This window comes from Globicephala melas, chromosome 5 (assembly GCF_963455315.2).
Source record: "Globicephala melas chromosome 5, mGloMel1.2, whole genome shotgun sequence".
Classification (NCBI taxonomy): Eukaryota; Metazoa; Chordata; class Mammalia; order Artiodactyla; family Delphinidae; genus Globicephala; species Globicephala melas.
Genome location: NC_083318.1, coordinates 131,733,374 through 131,754,812, shown reverse-complemented (window position 1 = coordinate 131,754,812; position 21,439 = coordinate 131,733,374). Strand labels below are relative to the sequence as shown.

Below are 21,439 nucleotides of genomic sequence, written 5' to 3'. Positions count from 1 at the left end.
AACCCAAGCACTGCCATACTCTCCTCTCTCATAAAATTACAAATAAAAGTGTTGCCTCAAAACACAATTCTCAAGTGGCACAGATCTGTACAAAAGATTTTCTTTGAGAATAACCGGAAGTTTATTTTCGCAAATATACCATCATTAAATAAAAAACAAACATCTGGAAATCATAAATGATTCTGTTAATGTATGAGAAATATTCTGATGCTTAAAATAAAGCAGTACTAAGACTTCCACCTCCTTTTAATAGCTATTCACCCTCCTTTGATATCACCAGGGGAATAGATAGGGCTTTTACTACTATATTGCCATGAAATGAAGCATTCTCTTTACATTTGCGATAAAATGAAATATCACCAATCAGTTCATGATAAGCTACTGAAAGATGCAAATGCGAAGTAAATCTGGGGCTTTAAGACACTTTAAACATTCTGCTTGTCTATTGTAGGGAAAAAAACACACAGATTATGCATTTATGTCACAAAAATCATTTGTTCCCTGAGCTGAATCCTAAGTAGACAGAGTTGAATGACCCAATCTGGTGCTCAGCTTTTTAAAAGTTACAGCATCAGTTAGTCACCTATCGTGTGTGTGTGTGTGTGTGTGTGTGTGTGCGCGCGCGTGTGTGTGTTAGAACCTCATAGAGCAAATAAACATTTTGTCAATAAAGATCTCTAATAACTGTTACACTTAGAGACAGATAAAAGGGAAGCACATGAGATATGATTCCATGTGGTAAGTACAGCACTTTCTTCACGAGGAACATCTTTGAAGCCACTGACCAGCAGAGGAGCGGACATGAGTTTTCCCTCCGGGCAGACCTGGGATTGAAGTGTGACTGACGTTTAGCAGCTCGGTGCCCTAGCTGAGCCATTTCACTCCTCTGAGCCTCCATTTCCTAATCTATAAAACGGCATTGAAAACACTAACCTGGCAAGGTTCCTTTGAAGATCTGAGAGAAGGTATGAAAGGCCTCTAGCACGGTGCCTGGAGCAGAGCCACACAAATGGAAGCGATCCCTCTTTCTATTATTATTAGGCACCATAGGAAGATGAGTGAAATATTGCTACATCTCAAGATGCTCAAGAGAGGAGTGGGAGAGGAGGCATATAAACTGCAATTCAAGGTGCAACATGCTACGACAGGGCGGGGCAGAGTCTTAGACGCATTATGAAAAATGGTTAGAGAGCCACTGGTGTTCCCATCATGGATCAACAACAGCGTCTGGGGGCTGCGTGGGCCAGAGAGCACTTCATACAGAGAGGCGGGCAGGAGTGGGGGACAGTGACCCCAGGAGACGAGAGGCTTGGGTGCCGGTCCTTAGCACACGTGACGAGGGGGTCGGACAAGCGGCTGGGCTGCCAGACGCCCTGCATACTGGGCTAAGTTTGGATTTGATCCTGTGGTAGATAATGGAAAGTCACTGAAGGATTGAAAAAACTGACTCATCCTGGAGAAACGTGCGTTTTCCAGGCTGACGCCTCAGGCACGGGAACGCACGCTGCTGGGAAGACCCACAGCCCTCAAGCCGGGCTCACAGGCAGCTGGCACCCCCTGCTACACCAGTCACCGGCTCTGCTCCCCCTGGTACCTGTGTCCCCTCAGGGCACTCAAGAGTCCTGCAGTGCTTGACGTGACGTGTATAAAATCCCCCAGTTCCGCAAACACACAAGCTAATTGAAAACGTGTACTTTTTATGATTGCCACATCCAAATTAGCACCAACCGCAAAGTGAGAAAATTAAAATTAGAAAATTCTTCCTTAGTTTTTTCCTCCGGAACGTATGGGTTTACTCACTCCTTCAACAACAGTGGGCTGGTGCACCCACTCTGTGCCGGGCTCTGTGTGAGACACGCAACTATGCTCAGGGAAGCTCTGGAAACTCAATTTTGGTGTGAGGCCACGGCAGTCCACCTTGTGAATCGGTGAGCTGCCCTTCACAGTGTTCAAGTCAAGTCTGGGCGTTAGAAATGCAGGAGAGGGAGCGATTACCACCCTGGGTAGGATGTTGGGACAGACAACCTTGATAGGACTCTATTATTCTGACAAAGAGAATCAGGTCAAAATTGTACTAGTTTATTCAATTATAAGAATATATATCCCATATTATATACCTATAACAGGGCTGCCTATGATATGTCAGGTGCTAGAGATACAAAGAGAAAATTTAGTTACTCATTCATCTAAGAAATAATTTTTGAGGGCCTTCCATGGGCTTGACAGTTTTTTAGATGTTGGAGAAATTTCAGTGGCCCAAGTCAAGTCTCTGTCCTAATAAATCTTAAAGAAGGGGACAGTTAATAAAGAAAAAAAAAAAAGTCAGGTAGTGCTACGGACATGGAGAAAACAAAGCAGGGTAAGGAGGATGATGGAGGTACGGGCCACGGCCTGTGGTTTTCTTGGGTGGCCAGGGACAGTCTTTCCAGTAAGGTGACGTGTGAGCAGAGACACGAAGGAGATGCTCTTCTGTGGGAAGAGCATTCCAGGAAGAAGGAAAGCAGGTGCAAAGGCCCTGAGGCACGGTCATCTTGTACGTGTTGAGCAAAGAGGTCACTGTATCTGGAGTCAAGCAGAGGCCAGTCAGGGCCATCAGTTATGCGTGCTTAGGACGTGCACTGTACCATCTGCAACGGGGTGTCATTCACACCGCAGACCTGTATTAACTCACACGAGCTTCTGGGCCCCCCGGCTGATCTGCACAGCAAGGGAGGGATGCGTCCTACGCAAACCCACAAGAGCTCGCACAGCCACGGACACACTGGGCAGGGCTCACTCACCGGCACATCCGCCCACGCGGTGCTGCGCTGCTGTGCTCCGAGAGGTCCCCGGGGCTGCTCGTTCACTTGCCTGCTGCAGCTTTAGGCCTGATTCCCAGTTTCTGATCTCAGAACCAGACACAGTCACCTTGCCTGTGGTTGCAGGGTGGGCTGCTGGTGTGGTCCCAGGGTTTACAGGCACGTGGAGCTCAGGATACTGCTCGGAGGCTACACAGGCTCTATAGCAATACACTAGCAAAAACCTACCCGTCCTTCAAACGTCTGTCAGGCTCGTCTGGGTGAGGCACCTCACCAGGTTGTTTCCCACTCTCTAACAGCGCTTATTTGTAGAGTATCGTGCCTGTCTACTTGCTTGTCTGTTTCTCCGGCTAGATCATTACTGTTAAAATGTCAAGGACGTTCTTAAATACCAAAATATTTTTGGTTTCAACTTTTGTTGTTTACACAGATTGTATCTTCAGTTAAATCAGGGTAAATACATTCATTTCACACTTATCAACTCAGAGATCCTTGTGCTGTGATGTCACACGCTAAACCCTTGTCCAAAATGTGGTACCATACAAAAACATGCTAAATATTCATGTCATGAAATGAACTGAGGGACTGGCTCTTTGGAGAGACAATAGGGTATGTGAGATATGGGTTTTAGAGTAAGAGACTGGAGTTCAAATACAGGTGACCAGTTGCAAGATCTTCAATGAGTAAACTTCTTTGTACTTGAGATTCTTTTCCTCTCATACAGGAACAAAACTTCATAAAGTTGTGACGATTAAGTGAAAAACATGTAGCATAAAAACAGCCAGCCCGTAATAACTGTAGAAGAAATGCTAATTCCATTTATACGCTATCTCCCCTTCCCATTCATTCATTGGGCAAGTGTTTATTGAACATGTACTATGTGCTAGGTACTGGAATTAAAGGGATTAACAAGATAGGGGATTTGGTGTGGAAGGGATTCACTGATCACATAAGTGCCAAGTCACATGCATGTTATAAAAGAAAACCACAGGGTGCTTGGGAGCAAATAAGAGAGAGCTCATTTTGCCTGGGGCTGCACGTGACATTTCACATTCAGGGAAAGGAACCATTAACTATTAGTCCATCCACCTGATCCCTGTTAGGACTTGTCCCTGTCTGGCTGGGCCCGGCTTTTTCTCTCCTGACTTTATTGATCCTGCTCTTGCCCTGGCATCAAATCGCTGGTGAATTTTTGTTCTACCCCTTCTCCCTCCCTACACAGAATTTGGATAAGCAGCAGTAACTACTAGCTCACCAGAGCGGGACAGGACAGTATCAGTGCCCTGCACAAGGCAGTGTGCACAGGAAGGAACCACACAGAGTTAACAGAAGGGCCACATGGAAGTATAAACATTTACTGCTTGGCTTGACAATAAAGGAAAATGAACATAACAAATTCCCCCAATTCATCTGAATCGTGAAGCTTCTGTAGCCTTTTGAGACTGGATGGAATTGGAAAGGAATCTACACAAATAGAGCTTTTACATTTTTTCTGGTTCTGATATTAAAGCCAGTAACAAATCCTAAAGCTTCCATGAGATACAGTGAAACTGAAATAACAGAGTCATCCATTTCATAAACACTCGTAGACAGGGATATTTCAGAAGTGATCTCAAACCTTCTCAGGGCAAATAAAAGCCTGCACTTAAGCTCTTGTGACAATTAATATTAATTCTTACGCTTGATTAGAAAGTTTTATCTTCTCTCCCCACTTTTTTTTTTTTTTTGGAAGCAGGATAAGAAAAAGGGAAATAGTCTTTTGTTTATTATGAATGTCCTGTTTGTTATCAAAGGTATGCTTCTAAGCTCTTTTAAAACAGTAGGCTTAGAAAGCATAAAGAATGTAAAAATATCTTGAAAGAATTTAACACTTCATCAACCGTAAACTTCTGACTACAAGGACCTCTTCCAGGTAATGTAACACCCATCCATGTACTTAATAATTTTTACATGTTTTGCTTTCTTCACAAAAAGATTAAGAATAAGGTTGTAATTTTACTAGTCTGGATTTTAGACGGAAGCCTAAAATATTTCCACAACAGAAAATAACTTACTGAACGGAATCAAATTGAAGCGTAAGGTATACACTCCACTGTAAACTGAACTCTGAAAATGTTTCAGTGTTGTCTTTCAGAATCTAGAAATTGCTAGTTTGAAGGACAACCTCTCTCCTGGATACTTCCAGTTGTCAAATGAGTTTAAAAACAAACAGAACAAAGTCTTTGAACTCCACATGCTCAGGGAACAGGGGGCTTCAGCTCTTGCACATGTTATCCTATTTCATCCACAGCCCAACGGTATTTTATTAAAATGTCAGCCTTTCCAAAGCTTAGCTGAAGAAATCATACTTAAATCTTTGACATTTTGAAGGGACTCTTAACATTTTTCCCCATCGCCAATGTGTCACTAGATGAATTTTAATGCAAACCACATTAAGAAATTCAGATGACCTAGAAATGGATGACTCTCATTGACCAGCCGAGATCTCAGCAGACTCTGTTTCTGGATAAGTTGTATCATTAAAAGAAAGTAAAAAGACGTGCAACGAAGTATAGGCCCATGTTTACTCTTCAACACATGCCTTCAAACAAAAACACACTTAGGGCTGCAAAATGATTATTTAAAACATGCAGTCACAGCTGTGCAGGCATTTGCCTTTGAGCAGCAGACTCTGAGCCAGCCCCTCTCTGCTGAGGAGAGAGGAGCATCTGTGACGGTGAATGTTAGTGTTCCTCGTTCTGATGAAAATACCAGTGAAACAAGAAAGACCAAGCACCTTTCTCCAACACCTGTCATCTGCCGTGTTATCGTATATGAATCTGGGCGTTTATAAGGAAAAACTTCAAGGGCAATATTAATGAGGACAAAATCTGCCTTAAGGGAAAATGAAATCGGAAACATCATCACATCCATTCACAGTGGGCATGTAAATTCTAGCATCTCAATCTGATGCTCTAGGAGACTTGGAAAAAGTAACAAACAGAATTCTACTAGGGGTAACCAACCTCTAGACTTCCTTTCCATCTCTGAGATTTAGGAATTCGTGCGATATTCTCAGAAAACCAGATTAACTATTTGGGTTGTATAAGCTCTAGAAAGTGCTCCATATATTAAAAAGTAGGAAATTATGATAGACTGTAGACAAGGGAAAGAGGTTTAGAAATGGAAGACAGATCTTTTCACAGTCCTTCATTAGTAATAAAATACATTTCTTTCAGGGAAGGAGACACATGCCGTCACAAGTCGAAACACAATCCTAATCTTGTGGAGTGATGTCTTTTTTCCCTCCTTTGGTGCAGTTGTGAAAGAAAGATGACACAGAGAGCTTAGTCTGGATTTTAACTCACTGCCTAATTTTATCTCCTAGCTGAAATCACCATGATTACAATGACTATTACTAGTGAGAGCTTCAGGAGTGCCAACAGTGGGCTAGGTGCTGATTGGTAAATGCACATGCACGACACAAGTAAGAATAGATCCTGGCCCATGGAAGAAAGACTTGAGATTCCTTCCCCATGATGCATCCTCTGCTGTGGGAGCTGTCCACAAAAACACCAAGGTAAACGGAGTTCAGCACCCATTTTGTTTGGGCGCCACTTGGAATTTATGAGTTGGTTACGTAGTTCATCCACAAAGGCCGCTCTCTACCCTTTTATCTCCTAAAGGATACGAGGCATAAAAGGGAATAACTGAGAAGAACTCTCTAGGAGGCTGGTAAAGCCATTTTCTTTAAAATGAGGTTCAGTGGCATGATGAGTAGGTGCTTGCGGTGAGCAGAGGAAGAGAGCAGAGAAAGGAGGAAACAGAAGGAAACTAAAACAACACTATCATGGGGATGCTGGGCCCTGAGAAAAGGTGACTAGAGACAAGGAAAGAAGGGCTGCTTGTTGCCTGGGTCTCAAGGAAGGAAGCATAAACGAGTTGGAAATAAGACACGAAAGCAGCGGCTCAGAATCTGTCAAGTCAAAAAGCAGCAGCCTCTAGCTTCTCTTCCCTTCGCCTGGCTGGTTAGTGAAGGAGTGCACGTGAGAAACTGCACAGAGGAGATACGGGGCGTCTAGGACATGGCGGAGGCGGGCTGTCAGGTGGCCATTCATTTCTAGCAATTTTATGCCAAATTTTACTTGAGTGGGCATTTTTCTAAGAAGGGGGTCCATAGCTTTTGAATTTTTCATTTGCTAGACTGGCAAACTTTATGGAGGTAGGAACTGCAGCTGTTATTAAATCCCAGCTCCTAGCACATCACCTGCACATAGTAGGACTCAATATATATTACTGAATAAATCCATCAGTGGGTTAGGTTAGTGTATAAAAAAGATGAACAATCACTGGGTTAGACGGGAAGTTCTATGTATAATTTATATATCAAGAGTCAGAATCCAAGAACAGGTTGAGAAACGCTTTAACCCTTGCCAAAAAGAAAGCTGATTAATAAGATTGAAGGTGCAGCTGGAAGCATTTGGAAGTACTGGATTACATACACATGCATGAATGAAAAATGAGGCTCAGAACCCTGAATGGAAGCCAGCGTCGGGAGCAAAGGAAACCAAATACTTGGGTCAGCAAGGCTACGCCCCCAGAGGACAACAGGGAAGCCAGGAAGGTCACCAAAACTTTAAGATATAGACCACAGAAGGGAGCTAGATACTTTTTCTCTGTTGTCTACTTAAAACAAGACACAAAACTCAGAAAATGAATTGGATTTAATAACTTGAACTGATTTTATGTTACTTTGAAAATTAATGAGATCATCTCTTTGACACATCCACTAAAATTCACTATTTATTTTAATCACTTAAAAACTGCATGAGATCATGGAAAATAAAACTAGTAGCTTTGGTATTTGTTTTGTCTCATGTTATGGAAAACCTAAGGAGTAATCTCCATGCTATTAAAGTTTATCCTCACAAGCAAAATGAAAGAATTTCAAAAGCAAAAGAGTGGAGTTCTTCTGATTTCTCAAGGAACCTTCATGTCTTGGCATTTGTCTTTCTCACCAATCCCAATCCCGTCACTGAATGTCATCACCCCTTATTGATAAGCTAATAATACTTCACACTAACTCTCAAGAATGTAGGGACAGACCTGTCACAGTCAAAATCTTACTTGTTAGCTACTCACCTCAGAATGCTGGGTCTGTCTGCAGTCCTTTTCATTTTCTTTGCTACAAACAAAATATCATAAGATGTCATTCTGTTTTATAACAATGCTTTTCATTCATTGAAATTACGATCTCATTTATTTTAGAAGCTCAGTAGCTCTAAATAAAATTCTTATGAAATTCAAAAACGAAACAAAAACATTAATCAAAACGAAACAAAACTAGAAACAACACAAAACAGGAATATGGTTATCTGCCTTTAACAGCACCACGGTAGATTTTTCCATTTAACCATTTTCCTCGCTATAAAATACTGTTGGTAAACATATAGTCCTTTAATTCTACTCCTTTTAGTTCTTACAATGCACATTGCACTAAATGAAAAAAAAAAAAGTCTATTCGCATTCTTATAAACAGTGTAAGGAGAAAACTCTAAAATTACCTTCCATCAGACGTCAGTTCAACATCATCAGGTCCAATCCTTTCAGGAGATGGTGTGGGATTGAGACTTTCCATATTCTGTAACAAAACGAACCATTTGTTGTCCAGTAGGAATGGTAAGACGTATGCAACAACAGACCCTCCTTTCTTTAAAATAGAAACATCGGATAACAAGCAGATATTACTTCTAGTCATCAGAGTCCTATCTTTAAAATTATGACAGTTTATTAGACACTGCTGGCATAAAATTATACGCTGAACTTTACCATTCCATTAACAAAGGTATCTGATAGCAGCACAGGAATGGTCATTGTGGTCTATAACGTTCTTGTTAGTTATTATCCACATTTTATAGCTAAACATAAACGAAACCCAGACTCCCAGAATACCAGGGTGGCATTAGAGCTAGACTTGAGGAACCTGACCTCCAATGTGATCAGAAGCCAATGTAACATTCATTGTCTATTTAACATCTTTTCAGTCTATATTGACAATATGATCTGGGGTAATAGGTAGCTTGTATCTAAGCTGTAAAATAGCCATAGAAAGACATGGAGTTCACTTGAGAACCTTTCTTTCTGTGATATTTAATGTGAATCTTTATATTAGCCAAGATGGACAAAAAAATATAAACACGACACTTACTTCAAATAGCGTGTATTTCAGGCTGACCAAGAGGGCTTAATGCTTTATCAGGAGGTATATTTGTAAGGTTTTCTAACTGCCTCTGTAAAAACGGCCAACAGTTTCTAAATACATCTCGGGTGACTGAGCACAAAGTAAGCCGTCCCCAGGCAGGAAGATTACAAATATGCAAACAGGAGCTCGTTTACATTCGGGAGACCCAAATACAGAGCTGCCTTGGAGATCGGGAACTGAATTTCGTTGAAGTCAAAGATTCATATCTGCATTAAAAGACCATTAAGCACAATCCATGTATTCTGTGTTATCAAAATAAAGAACACATAGTGAAGCAGCATGTATTCATCTGCATGTTTATAATCTCTCCTTATGAAAAGCCCGTCGGAAAGTATATCTGATTAAGGTTCGCAATGATCCCATGAAACTGACATATACAAAAATCTTCACAAAATAAGACTGGATAACTTATCTTTGGCTTGGTAAATATTTTCCATTTATGGTGGTGTGGCCAACCTGTCTGGAATTCTTAAAGTTTAAAACCCTAGGCTCGGGACTTCCCTGGTGGTGCAGTGGTTAAGAATCCGCCTGCAATGCAGGGGACACGGGTTCGATCCCTGGTCCAGGAAGATCCCACGTGCTGCGGAGCAACTAAGCCCACGTGCCACAACTACTGAGCCTGTGCTCTAGAGCCCGCGAGCCACAACTACTGAGCCTGCGCACCACAGCTACTGAAGCCCGCGTGCCTAGAGCCCGTGCTCCGCAACAAGAGAATCCACCGCGATGAGAAGCCCGCGCACCACAACGGAGAGTAGCCCCCGCTCGCCGCAACTAGAGAAAGCCCGCACATAGCAACAAAGACCCAACGCAGCCACAAAAAACAAACAAAAACCATAGGCTCCATCAAGAATAAAAACAAAGGGAGACAGCATCCCATAATAGCTATAATGGTGGCTTTGGAGCCAGAATGTTTCAGTTGGAATCTTAGCTCCACCATTTACCAATTGTAAGACCCTACCTGACTCCCAGTTTCCTCATCTGGAAAAGGGGGATGGCAACAATAAACATAGGGTGGTCATAGGATTAAATGAGATAATACACGTAAAGCATTAAAATAATACCTTGTACTTTTAATGAATAGTAGCTGTTGTTGTTGATGTTATTATGACTTCTAAAACTGTGAAATCTCCAAGGAAATATTTTGCTTCTATTTACCCACAGTTAAGATGATGTTCTAGGAACTAGAACAAGCATTGGTCTGCCATTACTGCACACCAATTTACATGTTTAGATAATTTACACAGTTAGATAATTTTAGAATGGATCTGAGAAATAAAAAAAAAATTATAACCACATCCAATTATACTTACATTTTTATACCTCTAAAGTTTGAGTTAGAAGAGGCCTCTCTACAATGGCTCTCATGAAGCCAAAGTGTAGCTGCTCTTATTACCTGAATGTGATCTTCCTCATAAAGAGGGATCTATGACAAAGAATCTTTGTTCTCATTGGTAATCTTCAATAGATTATCAAAATCTTTAGTGTAAGATCTAGTGCAATAGCATTAGGTTTTCCTGATGCTCTGAAACATGAATTCCTAGGGGAAGCACAACCCTCTACCTTCAGATCACTTTAAAACACTATCAATGAAATACATTTATAATTACAGTAAATACAAATGACTATTTCAGCAGAAATAAAAACCTTCAGGGCTTCCCTGGTGGCACAGTGGTTGAGAGTCCGCCTGCTGATGCAGGGGACACGGGTTCGTGCCCTGGTCCGGTAAGATCCCACATGCCGTGGAGTGGCTGGGCCCGTGAGCCATGGCCGCTGAGCCCGCGCGTCCGGAGCCTGTGCTCCGCAACGGGAGAGGCCACAACGGTGAGAGGCCCGTGTACCGCAAAAAAGGAAAAAAAAACCCAACAAAACCTTCAGGTTGAAGCTAAGAAATATTCAGAAAGAAGGAAGAAAAAATAAACCATAATATTATCTAAATTTAAAGATACTTCAGTTAGAAAAATGTTAGAAGACTGATTTTTTCCCAAAACAGAAAGAACCAAGATTTAAGCAATATAGGTTTTGAGAATTATAGAAAAGAGATAGCTATGTTTTACAATAAAAAGCTCTGAGAAAAGCAGGTGTGAAATGTGAGAAATTTTAGCTGATTTCCAGGGTTAAAACAAGCAGTAACTTCAACTCCCTCGCCCCCCACTCCCGCCACTTTTTAAAAAATGTTTGATCTGTATTTTTTATACCTCTCCAAGGACCTGAGTTTTTAATACATGTAATTGACAAAGGGTGACTTTCAGTATTGTTCAGTATTCCTCTCTAAAGCTTTACAATAATTCCAGTTTTCATGTTGTCCTCCACATGACTGAGACGACTGAATATTCAGTCTGCTTTCACCAAAGCAGCATGCAAGTACGCCGTGTTCCTTTGCTAAGGTAGTTGGGTTGCCCCTATACCTCTGGGAAACAGGAATCTGGGAAGAATGTGTTACAACTGGCAACCTACCCTAATTTTTTCAGAAGGAAAATAATAAAGGTAGTGAAGGTCCAGGAGTAGAGTAACAAAAGTACCTCTTACCATGGCTGCAAAGCATTTTATAGATTCTAACTTGCATCCTTTGCCTAAGGGTTTAGGGAGGGAAGGTTAAGAAATAGATCAGCAATTTCCCCACTTCACTGAGATGGGGGGAAGGGGAAAATGGAACGCACAGGTCAAAATATTGGCTGAAATGTAGAAAGCTTCCATTGTAAGAGAAGTATGCTACTGGACTTTCAAACGCTCTGTAGTTGTTAATAGTGCTGGTCTTATGAGAAACGCCGACTCCACGCCTTTTGAAGGTTTTAAACTGTTTTATGTCCCAAACACTTCTCTAGGTGTGGTAAAAGAGTAGGTCATCGATGTTTTCATTTATTAAAGTTGAAGTAGTACAATTCTTATTAAAAATAATGACTTATTACATTAACTTAATTTTAATTAGTCTTCTAAAGTTAGGATCTTTTAAAGGTAATAGGTAATTTTAAGAAATAGCAAAGAACAGATTACGTCTTTATGTAGAATGTGATAAATTTGCTTTTAGAATTGCATTAAAAAAAGACAGATAGGACTTCCCTGGGGTGGTCCAGTGGGTAAAACTCTGCCCTCCCAATGCAGGGGGCCCAGGTTCGATCCCCGGTCAGGGAACTAGATCCCACATGCCGCAACTAAGACCTGATGCAGCCTAAATAAATAAATATTAAAAAAAAAAAAAGACAGCTAAAGCCTAGTTCTGCCTCATAGAAGGCCTACCAGTGACTTTCAAAACATACAGATTTTCTATGATATAATTTACTTGGACAATTTTTGGGTGTCAGAAGAAACAATTTTAAGAACCACTCCCCTCAATCATAAAAATGACCTCAAATCTATAAAGAGCAAAAGCTTTGAAAAAATTAGCTTTAAGACTGTGGAATTTACTTTCAATTTTTTCCCCTGGCCCCATCTCTGTTTTGGCATTAACAGCTAGGCTCCAAACTTGTTTGACCACTGAAGCACTTGAAAACACCTGGAGCAAAAACAAATTTGTCTTCTAAAACTATAAAATGCTGACAAAGCCTTTACAGAGGACACTCAAACAATGCCTTCGCTCAGTATAGAAACAGCTCAGTCTGAAGGCTGCATGAACACTGCTAGTCAAAACAAGTTCATTATTCTAACCTTGAGCTCTAAGAGAAGGTACGTGATAATATTCTCATTAACAAAGGATTCATGGCAAATCTGAATTTCTTTTTGTATCCTTCTGTTTTATGTTTTATTATGCTTAAAACTCATAAATTAATCCATATTCAAAAAGAATTCCCGGTACTGTAAGAGGACACCTATGGAAGAGCTGGCTAGCTGTCCCCACAAGTCCGTTCCACCTTTCTTGCACAGCAGTGTGGGAGCCACACGCCCAGCGACAGCGCAGCCACAGCCCCTCCGGCAGGTAGATGGGGCCATGTGACCGACTTCTCTCCGACAGGCTGTGAGAAGTGGTATGTGTGTTTTCCAGGCCTGGCTAATAACCTGCCTCACCAGGTTCACGCCTTGACACTCACTTATTCTCTCCTCTTGGGAGCTGGAACGGAGATGAAAACCACGAATGCTCTGGAAGCTACCTGGTAAAGACGGCAGAGAGGCAGTTGGCCTGGGTCCCTGAAACATCGCGTGGAGCAAGTGTTCTAACTCTTCTCCTGAGCCCCAAACTGCTTTAGCTTGTCACGGGAGGAAGAACTTTTACGGTGTGCAAGGCATTGCATCTTGGGTCTTTTTGTTACCCAAGTTACTCTAAGCTATACGGCAACCATCCATTCGCTCCCTTTTTTTTAACTCATTTTTTGTGAGTGCTGAGCTATGCTGGGCACTGGCGTACAATGGTGGATGGGGAGCCGGACAGACACCGGTCCTTGCCACTGTGACTGATGTATTTTGGTTACTGCTCTAACTGTAGTTTGTTACACTGTTAATATTATCTTTATTTTTAAGATGCGTGCTATCTGAATAGCCCTCAGCACCCTTGGGCCATACAGTTGCCAGAGGGACCCTTTCAAAAGGTACTTCAGAAAATGACTTTTTTTCTCTTTAATCTTCGAATGGTTCCTCATCTCACTCAAGGTAAATGCTCAAGATCTAACGATGGCTACAAAGCCTTAAGGGATCAGCTCCCTTGCTATGCCTCTGACCTCATCTCCTACAACGCTCCTCCCTCAACTCTGCTCCAACCGTGGCAGCCTCTTGCGCAACCTCTAAAGGCTAGGGCTGTTCTCCCTCCACCTGGATAGTCTCTCCCCAGATATCCTGATGGCTCACTTTCTCACCTCGTCCAGGTTTCTGCACAAGCACATTCTCAGTGTGGCCTGATCTGAGGACTCAACCCGTGCAATGCCAACTCTTAACCTCCCGTCCATTTCCCATCTTATTTATCCTGCTTCACTTCTCTCCTAGCATGTGCTGCCATCTGACTATACGTTGACTTGTTTCTTATCTGCCTCATCCTTCGGGAATATAAACTTCAGGATGGCAGACAGTGTGTCTGTTTTGGTCACCATTTTGTCTTTAGTGCCTAAAACAGTGCTTGTCATATAGTTAATTGTTGTATCATTGAAGGAATGACAACTTTTAAATCAGTGGTTCAAATGGTGGGGTTTTTTACATTATATTGACACCACTCAGAGAATCACTGTCATGTAGTTTTGGACAGGAGTTCTTACTGAGTTATACTGCATTAAAAACGTGAGCTGAGGGGGCTTTCCTGGTGGCGCAGTGGTTGAGAGTCCGCCTGCCGATGCAGGGGACACGGGTTCGTGCCCCGGTCCGGGAAGATCCCACATGCCACGGAGCGGCTAGGCCCGTGAGCCATGGCCGCTGAGCCTGCGCGTCCGGAGCCTGTGCTCCACAACGGGAGAGGCCACAACAGCGAGAGGCCCGCGTACCGCATTAACAACAACAACAACAAAAAGACTAAGAAGATGATGATCTGATGAAATCAGATCGGTATACTGAGTGAAAAGAGACCAATGAGGGAAAGAAGATGAGTTTGATCTTCACATGTTGACTTGGGAGGACTATCTAAGGTGAGCTGCAGAGAGCATTGCCTAGATGTTGATTTCTAAGTCATCTGTAGAGAGGTGACATCGGACAGCATGGAATTAGAGAAGCTCTCATGTGAAGTGCTGACGGAAAAGAGATATAAGGCAATTACCTGCATAACATTTACATCTAAGCATGTTTTGTGGAAGATCAGCCAGTAAAGGACACAGTAAAGAAGAATACAGTCATTGAGGTAAGAGGACAAAGAGAGGTCAACATCCTGGAGGCCAAGGGAGAAAGAGCTCTGAGAAAATGAGAGTATCAAGCACCACAGGGACTTCGGGAGGTCAAGGACCAAGCAGACAATAGCACAGCAGTCTTAAAAGACCAGTTCCAACCACATGTCCACCCAGTGACACAGAGAAAGTGGTTTCTTAGAGAGGTCTTTAGAGGGGTAGAATTCAGATTACAGGGGTTGACGAGCAAGTGTGGAAAGAACTGGAAATGCAGCTTGTTGAAAATTTTTGATGGCAAAATGAAGGGGAGGGGTTGGCCATCAGAGCAGAGGGAGTAGAAACGAGCTTAAATATGTACTGCTGTCAGTCTTTCCTGCTCTTTAGCACATTGCATTGCGTTCAAATCTCACACAAAACCAGAAAGAGATATTAATATTCCCGTGCTACAGGTGAAGTAACTGAGGCTAAGTAACATGCTCACTTGCCATAGCTATTAAGTGATAAAGTTACAACTGAAATTCAGGTCTGAGTGTAAGACCTATGCTCCTTCCTTGAACCCTGCCTATGGTTTCAGAGGGTATACGTGACATTAAGGAGATGCTGTTTATGAATAAGAGAGCTGCTAGACTATGTTTTTTTTTATATATATAATGCAAGGCTTATTATAGAATTAGTATAATCACACAAAGAATATTTGGAAAATATTCTTTGGGAGTAACGACTGCCTCTAATACTACCACCACTCCCATAATACAATCATACCATCGTTTTAGGTATATTTGTCTTTTTTCCTAGGAATGAACATTTAAATATATATTTATATACACATATTCATGCATAAATGCATGCACTGTATATACTGCTTCATAACCTACTTTATTTAAAAAATCTATTTATTTATTTTTGGCTGCGTTGGGTCTTCGTTGCTACATGCGGGTTTCTCTAGTTGCGGTGAGCGGAGGCTACTCTTCGTTGCGGTGCGCGAGCTTCTCATTGTGGTGGCTTCTCTTGTTGTGGAGCACGGGCTCTAGGCGCGCGGGCTTCAGCTGTGGAACGCAGGCTTAGTTGTGGCTCGCGGGCTCTAGAGCGCAGGCTCAGTAGTTGTGGCGCATGGGCTTAGTTGCTCCACGGCATGTGGCATCTTCCCGGACCAGGGCTCAAACCTGTGTCCCCTGCATTGGCAGGCGGATTCATTTTTTTTTTTAGATGTTGGGGGTAGGAGTTTTTATTAATTAATTAATTTATTTTTGCTGTGTTGGGTCTTCATTTCTGTGCGAGGGCTTTCTCTAGTTGTGGCAAGCGGGGGCCACTCTTCATCGTGGTGCGCGGGCCTCTCACTATTGTTGCAGAGCACAGGCTCCAGACGCACAGGCTCAATAGTTGTGGCTCACGGGCCTCGTTGCCCCGCGCCATGTGGGATCCTCCCAGACCAGGGCTCGAACCCGTGTCCCCTGCATTAGCAGGCAGATTCTCAACCACTGCACCACCAGGGAAGCCCTATAACCTACTTTTAATATGAGGGAGAGTATCGTGTAATCCGAGCTCCACCCCTTATGTGTGACCTTGGGCAGCTGTTTAATCTCCTGTGCCTCAGTCTCCTCATGTTTAGAATAAGAATATTAAAAACAATAACTACCTTATGGATTACTGGAGGATTAAAATTGATAATATATGCAAAGCACTTAAAATACCCCTTGCTAAACATTTTTCACTTTATTACAGTCTTCAGAACCATAATTTTTATTCGATGCATAATATTTTATTGAATTGACATGCAAATGTTACTTATCTGGTCCCCTACTTTTGAACATTTAAATTGCTTCTAATTTTCCATGATTATAGATGCTCACGTGGTGAGCAAATGAATACTTACAGTCTTTTCCGTATTTACAATGATGTCTCTAGAGCAGGGTGGCAGAGGTGGGATTATTGGATACACTGCGTGACTGAGTTATAGCTTTTGATTCAAACTGTTAAATTGTGCCCTAGAAGGAATGTTTTTAGAGACAGACATTTTCTAGGCTGACAGAAATAAGCCAGTGGAGAGGAAGCAATGAAAAGTGTCTGCGTGAGTGAGGGAGTGAGTTTGTGTATGTGTTTGTACACGTACAGGGGGTGGGGAGATGGACGTAGAAAAGAGAATTTCCAAGGCTACTTAACCTTAAAGTTAACCGTAGAATTTAGAAAAACCACTTCATCATTTGAGCAGGTGAGAAAATAAAATGGGTGGAGATCTAGAGAAAGTTTGAAGCATGAGTGAGGGAAGCTGCTGAAACACAGCCTGGCTCTCTTAGCTCTTCAAAATAAACCAGGGGGCAAGGTTTCCTTCTGAGAAAGGCTGAAGAGCACAGGTGTGAGCTAGCAGTGCAAGGAGAGAGGAAAAGGTTGGGACCACGGCAATAATTAGAGATAAGGCAGAGCACCTGAATGCCACTCACTAATTTCTGGGCTCTGAATTATCCGTAGTCTCTTAGTCTCTGCTGGTCATGACAGCCCCGAGAGGAAAAAGGATAAGGGAAAGTACGCAGACAGTTCCCACTTTAGAGATTCCAAATTTGCAAGATGCTTTTATAGGTCACTGTGGCTGTGTTGTGGGCTGGTGAGATCACTGTGATATTATCACTCAAACTCTTCAGTCACACTCTTCTCATTTTCTCTGGAAGATGGTTTGCTCCCATCTCTCCATCAAAACTGCTCTTACTGAGTGATCGCCAGCTTGGTAATCCCAGTGGCTAAGCTCTCAGTCTTCTACTCGGCCAATCATCTGACCTTCTTTCCAACTCGAGATACGTGGTTCACTTGGCATCCAGGACACCAAACACACTTCATTTTTTTCTACTTTGCTGGGGTCTCCTTCTTGAGTCTCCTCTACTGGGACCTTGTCATCTCCCCATCCTTTACACGATCGTATGCCTCAGGGCTCACGGTCCCTGAGGCCACTTCCCTTTTCTGTCCATCCTCGCTCCCTCGGTTATCTCATCCAGTACGCTGACTTCAGATAGCCTCTGTCTGCTGCTGGCTCCCACGATGCATCTCCAGCCAGGATACCCTCCCTAAACTCGCAGAAATCCAGCTGCCTTCCTGCTATCTCCTCTTAGATATTTGACGGGCAGCTCAATCGTAACATGTCCAACACTGAACCATGACATCATCACCCAAACTTCTGTCTTCTCCATCTCGGTAAACTGGCCACACAGATCTTCTAGTTGCCAAAAAGCTCGGAGTCATCTTCGACTCCTCTATTACTTTCACACCCCCCAGTTACGTAATGTCAGGAAATCCTGTCAATTCTATGTTCAAAAATATATCCAGAATCTACCTATTACCTCCTGACTGCTGCAATACACTACTGCAGGAGGACCCATGCACATGTTAGTCAATATGAACAACGCCCCCTAGAGTACTGCACTGTGCAGCCTGCAAGGCAATTCGTGCCGGCTCCGGTATCACCTTAGTTCACACCATCATCAGTGCAAACGTAGATTACTGCAAGAGTTTCCTAACGGGTTTTCCTGTTTCTTGCCCTTGTCTGCTTATTGTCTATTTCCAACACAGCAGTCAAACCAAATTTCAGTAAGTCACATCACCGTTCTACCTGGAACCCTCACACGGATTCTCATCTCACCTGGAGTAAAGGCAGAGTCCTTAACAATAATCTACTTAATCTGTTCTCTCCCCCCAACTACCTCTTTCACTTTCCTCATTCTCTTCTAACCCTAACAGTATCTCTGTGGTTTCTTGAACATTGCAGATAAGTGACTGTCTCGGGGTCTCTGCAACCTGCTGTGACAGTATGGCTCGTTTCCTTACTTCCTCTAGGTCTTTGCACTCAAGTGTCAAATTCCTGGGAGGTCTCCTCTGACCACTCTCCTTAAAATTGTATCCCCTGCCCTCTCACAATTCCTATCCTCATCTCTTGCTTTATTTCTTGCTTAATAGTTATCACTATCTAATATATTTTATGGTTTACTTTTTTTATCTAGATTTTGTCTGTTTCCCCTACTGGAATGTAGGCTCCGTGAGGGCAGTGATTTTTGCTTGTTTGTCTCTCAGCTGTATCCCTAGATTCTGAAATATTTCCTGGCACACAGAAGGCATAGAATTGTGTATGTTCTTCCAGCTACAGAAACAAAAGTTTAGTCAGTGTATAAAGAACTTGAAGTGGGAGAAGGTTCTGGAGGAGAGTGGGGTAAAGTAAAAATAGAAGGTTAAAAGTAAGTGGGAAGTTGAGATGCACAGCTGCACTTTCAGGACTAGTCTAAATACTAGTCGTTGTTATGTTCCTTAGCTCTTTGCTTTGTGGTGACCTGTGAAGATGAGATTTAAAATTAATGGAATATGAGTCAGAAAAGATCTTTGAGAATACCCTCACTTCACAGACGAGGAAGTTTTGCTTCTGTCTCAGTTGTGTTGACAGGGTTTTAAATTATTCATTGCAACAAAGACACGGTCCACCTAGCTCACTTATGTTAACATGTGACCTGCATAATCCTGGAATGCAGAAACTGGTGGCTAAGGTGGAGACAAACCCCTTTCACAGAAAAAAGACCACAATGGGATTAGGCTCTCTGCTCCAAATGTTTTTAAACAAACACGATGTCCATAGTTTTAGCAATCACACACATATTCTAAGGAATAAATGTACTTTCCCACTTTTATTAGCTATTACCACCTAGCTAGTTAAGATACTATTTCTGGTGGGAAAAAAAATATTGATGAGTTAAGTTCCTTTTAAAAGGGATTCAGAGAAGTACATTCTTCTCTGAGAAGCCAAGTGTCAGACTTCTAGTCACTGTAATTCTCTTCGGCACATAAACAAATCATGGGCCAAATAAAGAGCTAATAGAGTTAGTATCATTTAGTTTATTAAAAATGTTACTTTTCCCCCAAATAAGAATTAAGTTAGTGTTAAAAACCATTCAATGTGCAATGGTTCCAAAGCTTACATTCTGTATTGGGAGAACTGTGTCAGACACGGGTCTGAGGTGGATGTCTCTGTCCATTCTAGCTGATCAATTTATTTCTAGAAACAGGGCTCCAAGACATTTGGAAGAAAATGGAATAAACATGTTTTCCCCAGATTTGCATTTATGCATATTTTATTTAGGGAATAAAATTGGGAATCTTCTCTGAGCACATGCAGAAACTGACAATGGGAAAGTGAGTGGCCCATAAGTTTTGCTAAACTTACAGAAAACCCAGCATGGAGGTAAAAACTGCTCAGAGATAAAGCAGAACAGAGGCTTTACACATTGTAAGAATGGATATTACCTATTACCTATTTTTATTAGGGACGCTAGTTCATGTTATATTATAAAATTCATCTGCAGGTTTTTCTTTTTTTTTTTTGGTTACATTTCTTCTAACTACAGGGAATTAGAAGACAGACTTTTGTTCTCACTTTTCAGAGAAACTGAAGCATACACAAAAAAGGATGACATATATTTATAGTTAAACTGCATAAATATTTAGTTATTGACTAAAACTACCTGCTATAGCTTATGTATCAAATTAATGACCCAGAGTTCAGGTCTGAGGTAACCGTGTAGGAGATTAATTTTTTTGTTCCTGAGACATAAAGAAACTATTTATAGTGTACAGCTTTGAAATTAAATTTCTGAACACAAAGAGATTTCTGAACACAAAGACAATTGATCCTCGTCCTGTATGTATTCTTCTTTCACTTCACTTTAAGTTCATTTATTAATTTTTTTTTACATATTCATATAGACAGGAACAAATAAAATGGGGGAATAGAAGGAAAACTGCTGTGACAATTTTATTCCAAAAATAAAATTTAAAAATGCTCAAAAGAATGAGAGGAAACTCAGACCGATTTCAATAACATGGAAACCGAGGCATGTGCTGCCCCTTGTTCCTTTGGCAAAGTGTAATCTACCTTGGACTTGCTTCTTATATTTATCAGAAAGAAATACGTGTGTATACTTAGTAGCTCTTAAGGGCTTTTTCAGAACTCATGCCCTATAATTCTGTGAAACTCCACATTGGTATTTTTTACAAAGCAAGGAAAAGAGGTGTGATATTCCCTAACTGACCACAAGTAAAGATTTTACGGAAGTATGCACTTACCACAAGACTATCTTGATGTTCACTGAGCTCAGAAAGTCCGGAACTGGATTTCTGACGTTTCGGTTTGCCCCTTTCTCCAAGATAACCAGAAGTATTTTCATGTAATTTTTCCACTTCATGATGAGCATTCAAAATACATTCATCAAGGTTGCTGAACCCAGAAGGAATATTTTCTTTGTTGATAAGTCCCCTTGAATTGAAAAGAGATTTAGCTTAATTTTACTTTAAAAGGTAAAAGGGACATTTAAGTGACATTGCCACTGCATCACACAGAAAGTCACAAGAGTGCTTAGAAATTCCAGGTTGCATTTTTGATCAAAATCTGAGCAGAATGCCACTCCTGAGAGCACTTGGCGCCAAATATATCGCATTCAAAGAGAAATCATTCTCAGAGGCAAATCGGCAAGGGCTGTGTTTCTACCAATGAACAGCTTTTGTATTTGTACCAAAAGTAATCTGTATTCAAATCAGGAGAACAGTGCAAACTTACAAAGACATTTCCCATAATTCATAGGTTTTATATAAATACACATACACACACACACACACAAACACACATAAATCTTATAAAGTAATATAAT

The 21,439-nt window shown here is 41.7% G+C and overlaps 1 protein-coding gene across 7 annotated transcripts in view; it reads right to left on the bottom strand.

The window, feature by feature from the left end:
• FAM13A (family with sequence similarity 13 member A) overlaps nucleotides 1-21,439 on the bottom strand; it is a 356,140-nt gene that overhangs the window by 37,966 nt on the left and 296,735 nt on the right. For all 7 annotated transcript variants that reach the window (XR_009564127.2, XM_060299807.1, XM_060299808.1 and 4 more), the window contains 3 exons: nucleotides 20,859-21,048; nucleotides 8,342-8,418; nucleotides 7,920-7,962 (listed from right to left, as the gene is read on the bottom strand). Coding sequence is in view for 6 of the 7 variants with exons in the window: in XM_060299807.1 (XP_060155790.1) it covers nucleotides 7,920-7,962; nucleotides 8,342-8,418; nucleotides 20,859-21,048 (310 nt within the window). In the remaining variant the exon portion in view is untranslated. The remainder of the gene's footprint in view (nucleotides 1-7,919; nucleotides 7,963-8,341; nucleotides 8,419-20,858; nucleotides 21,049-21,439) is intronic.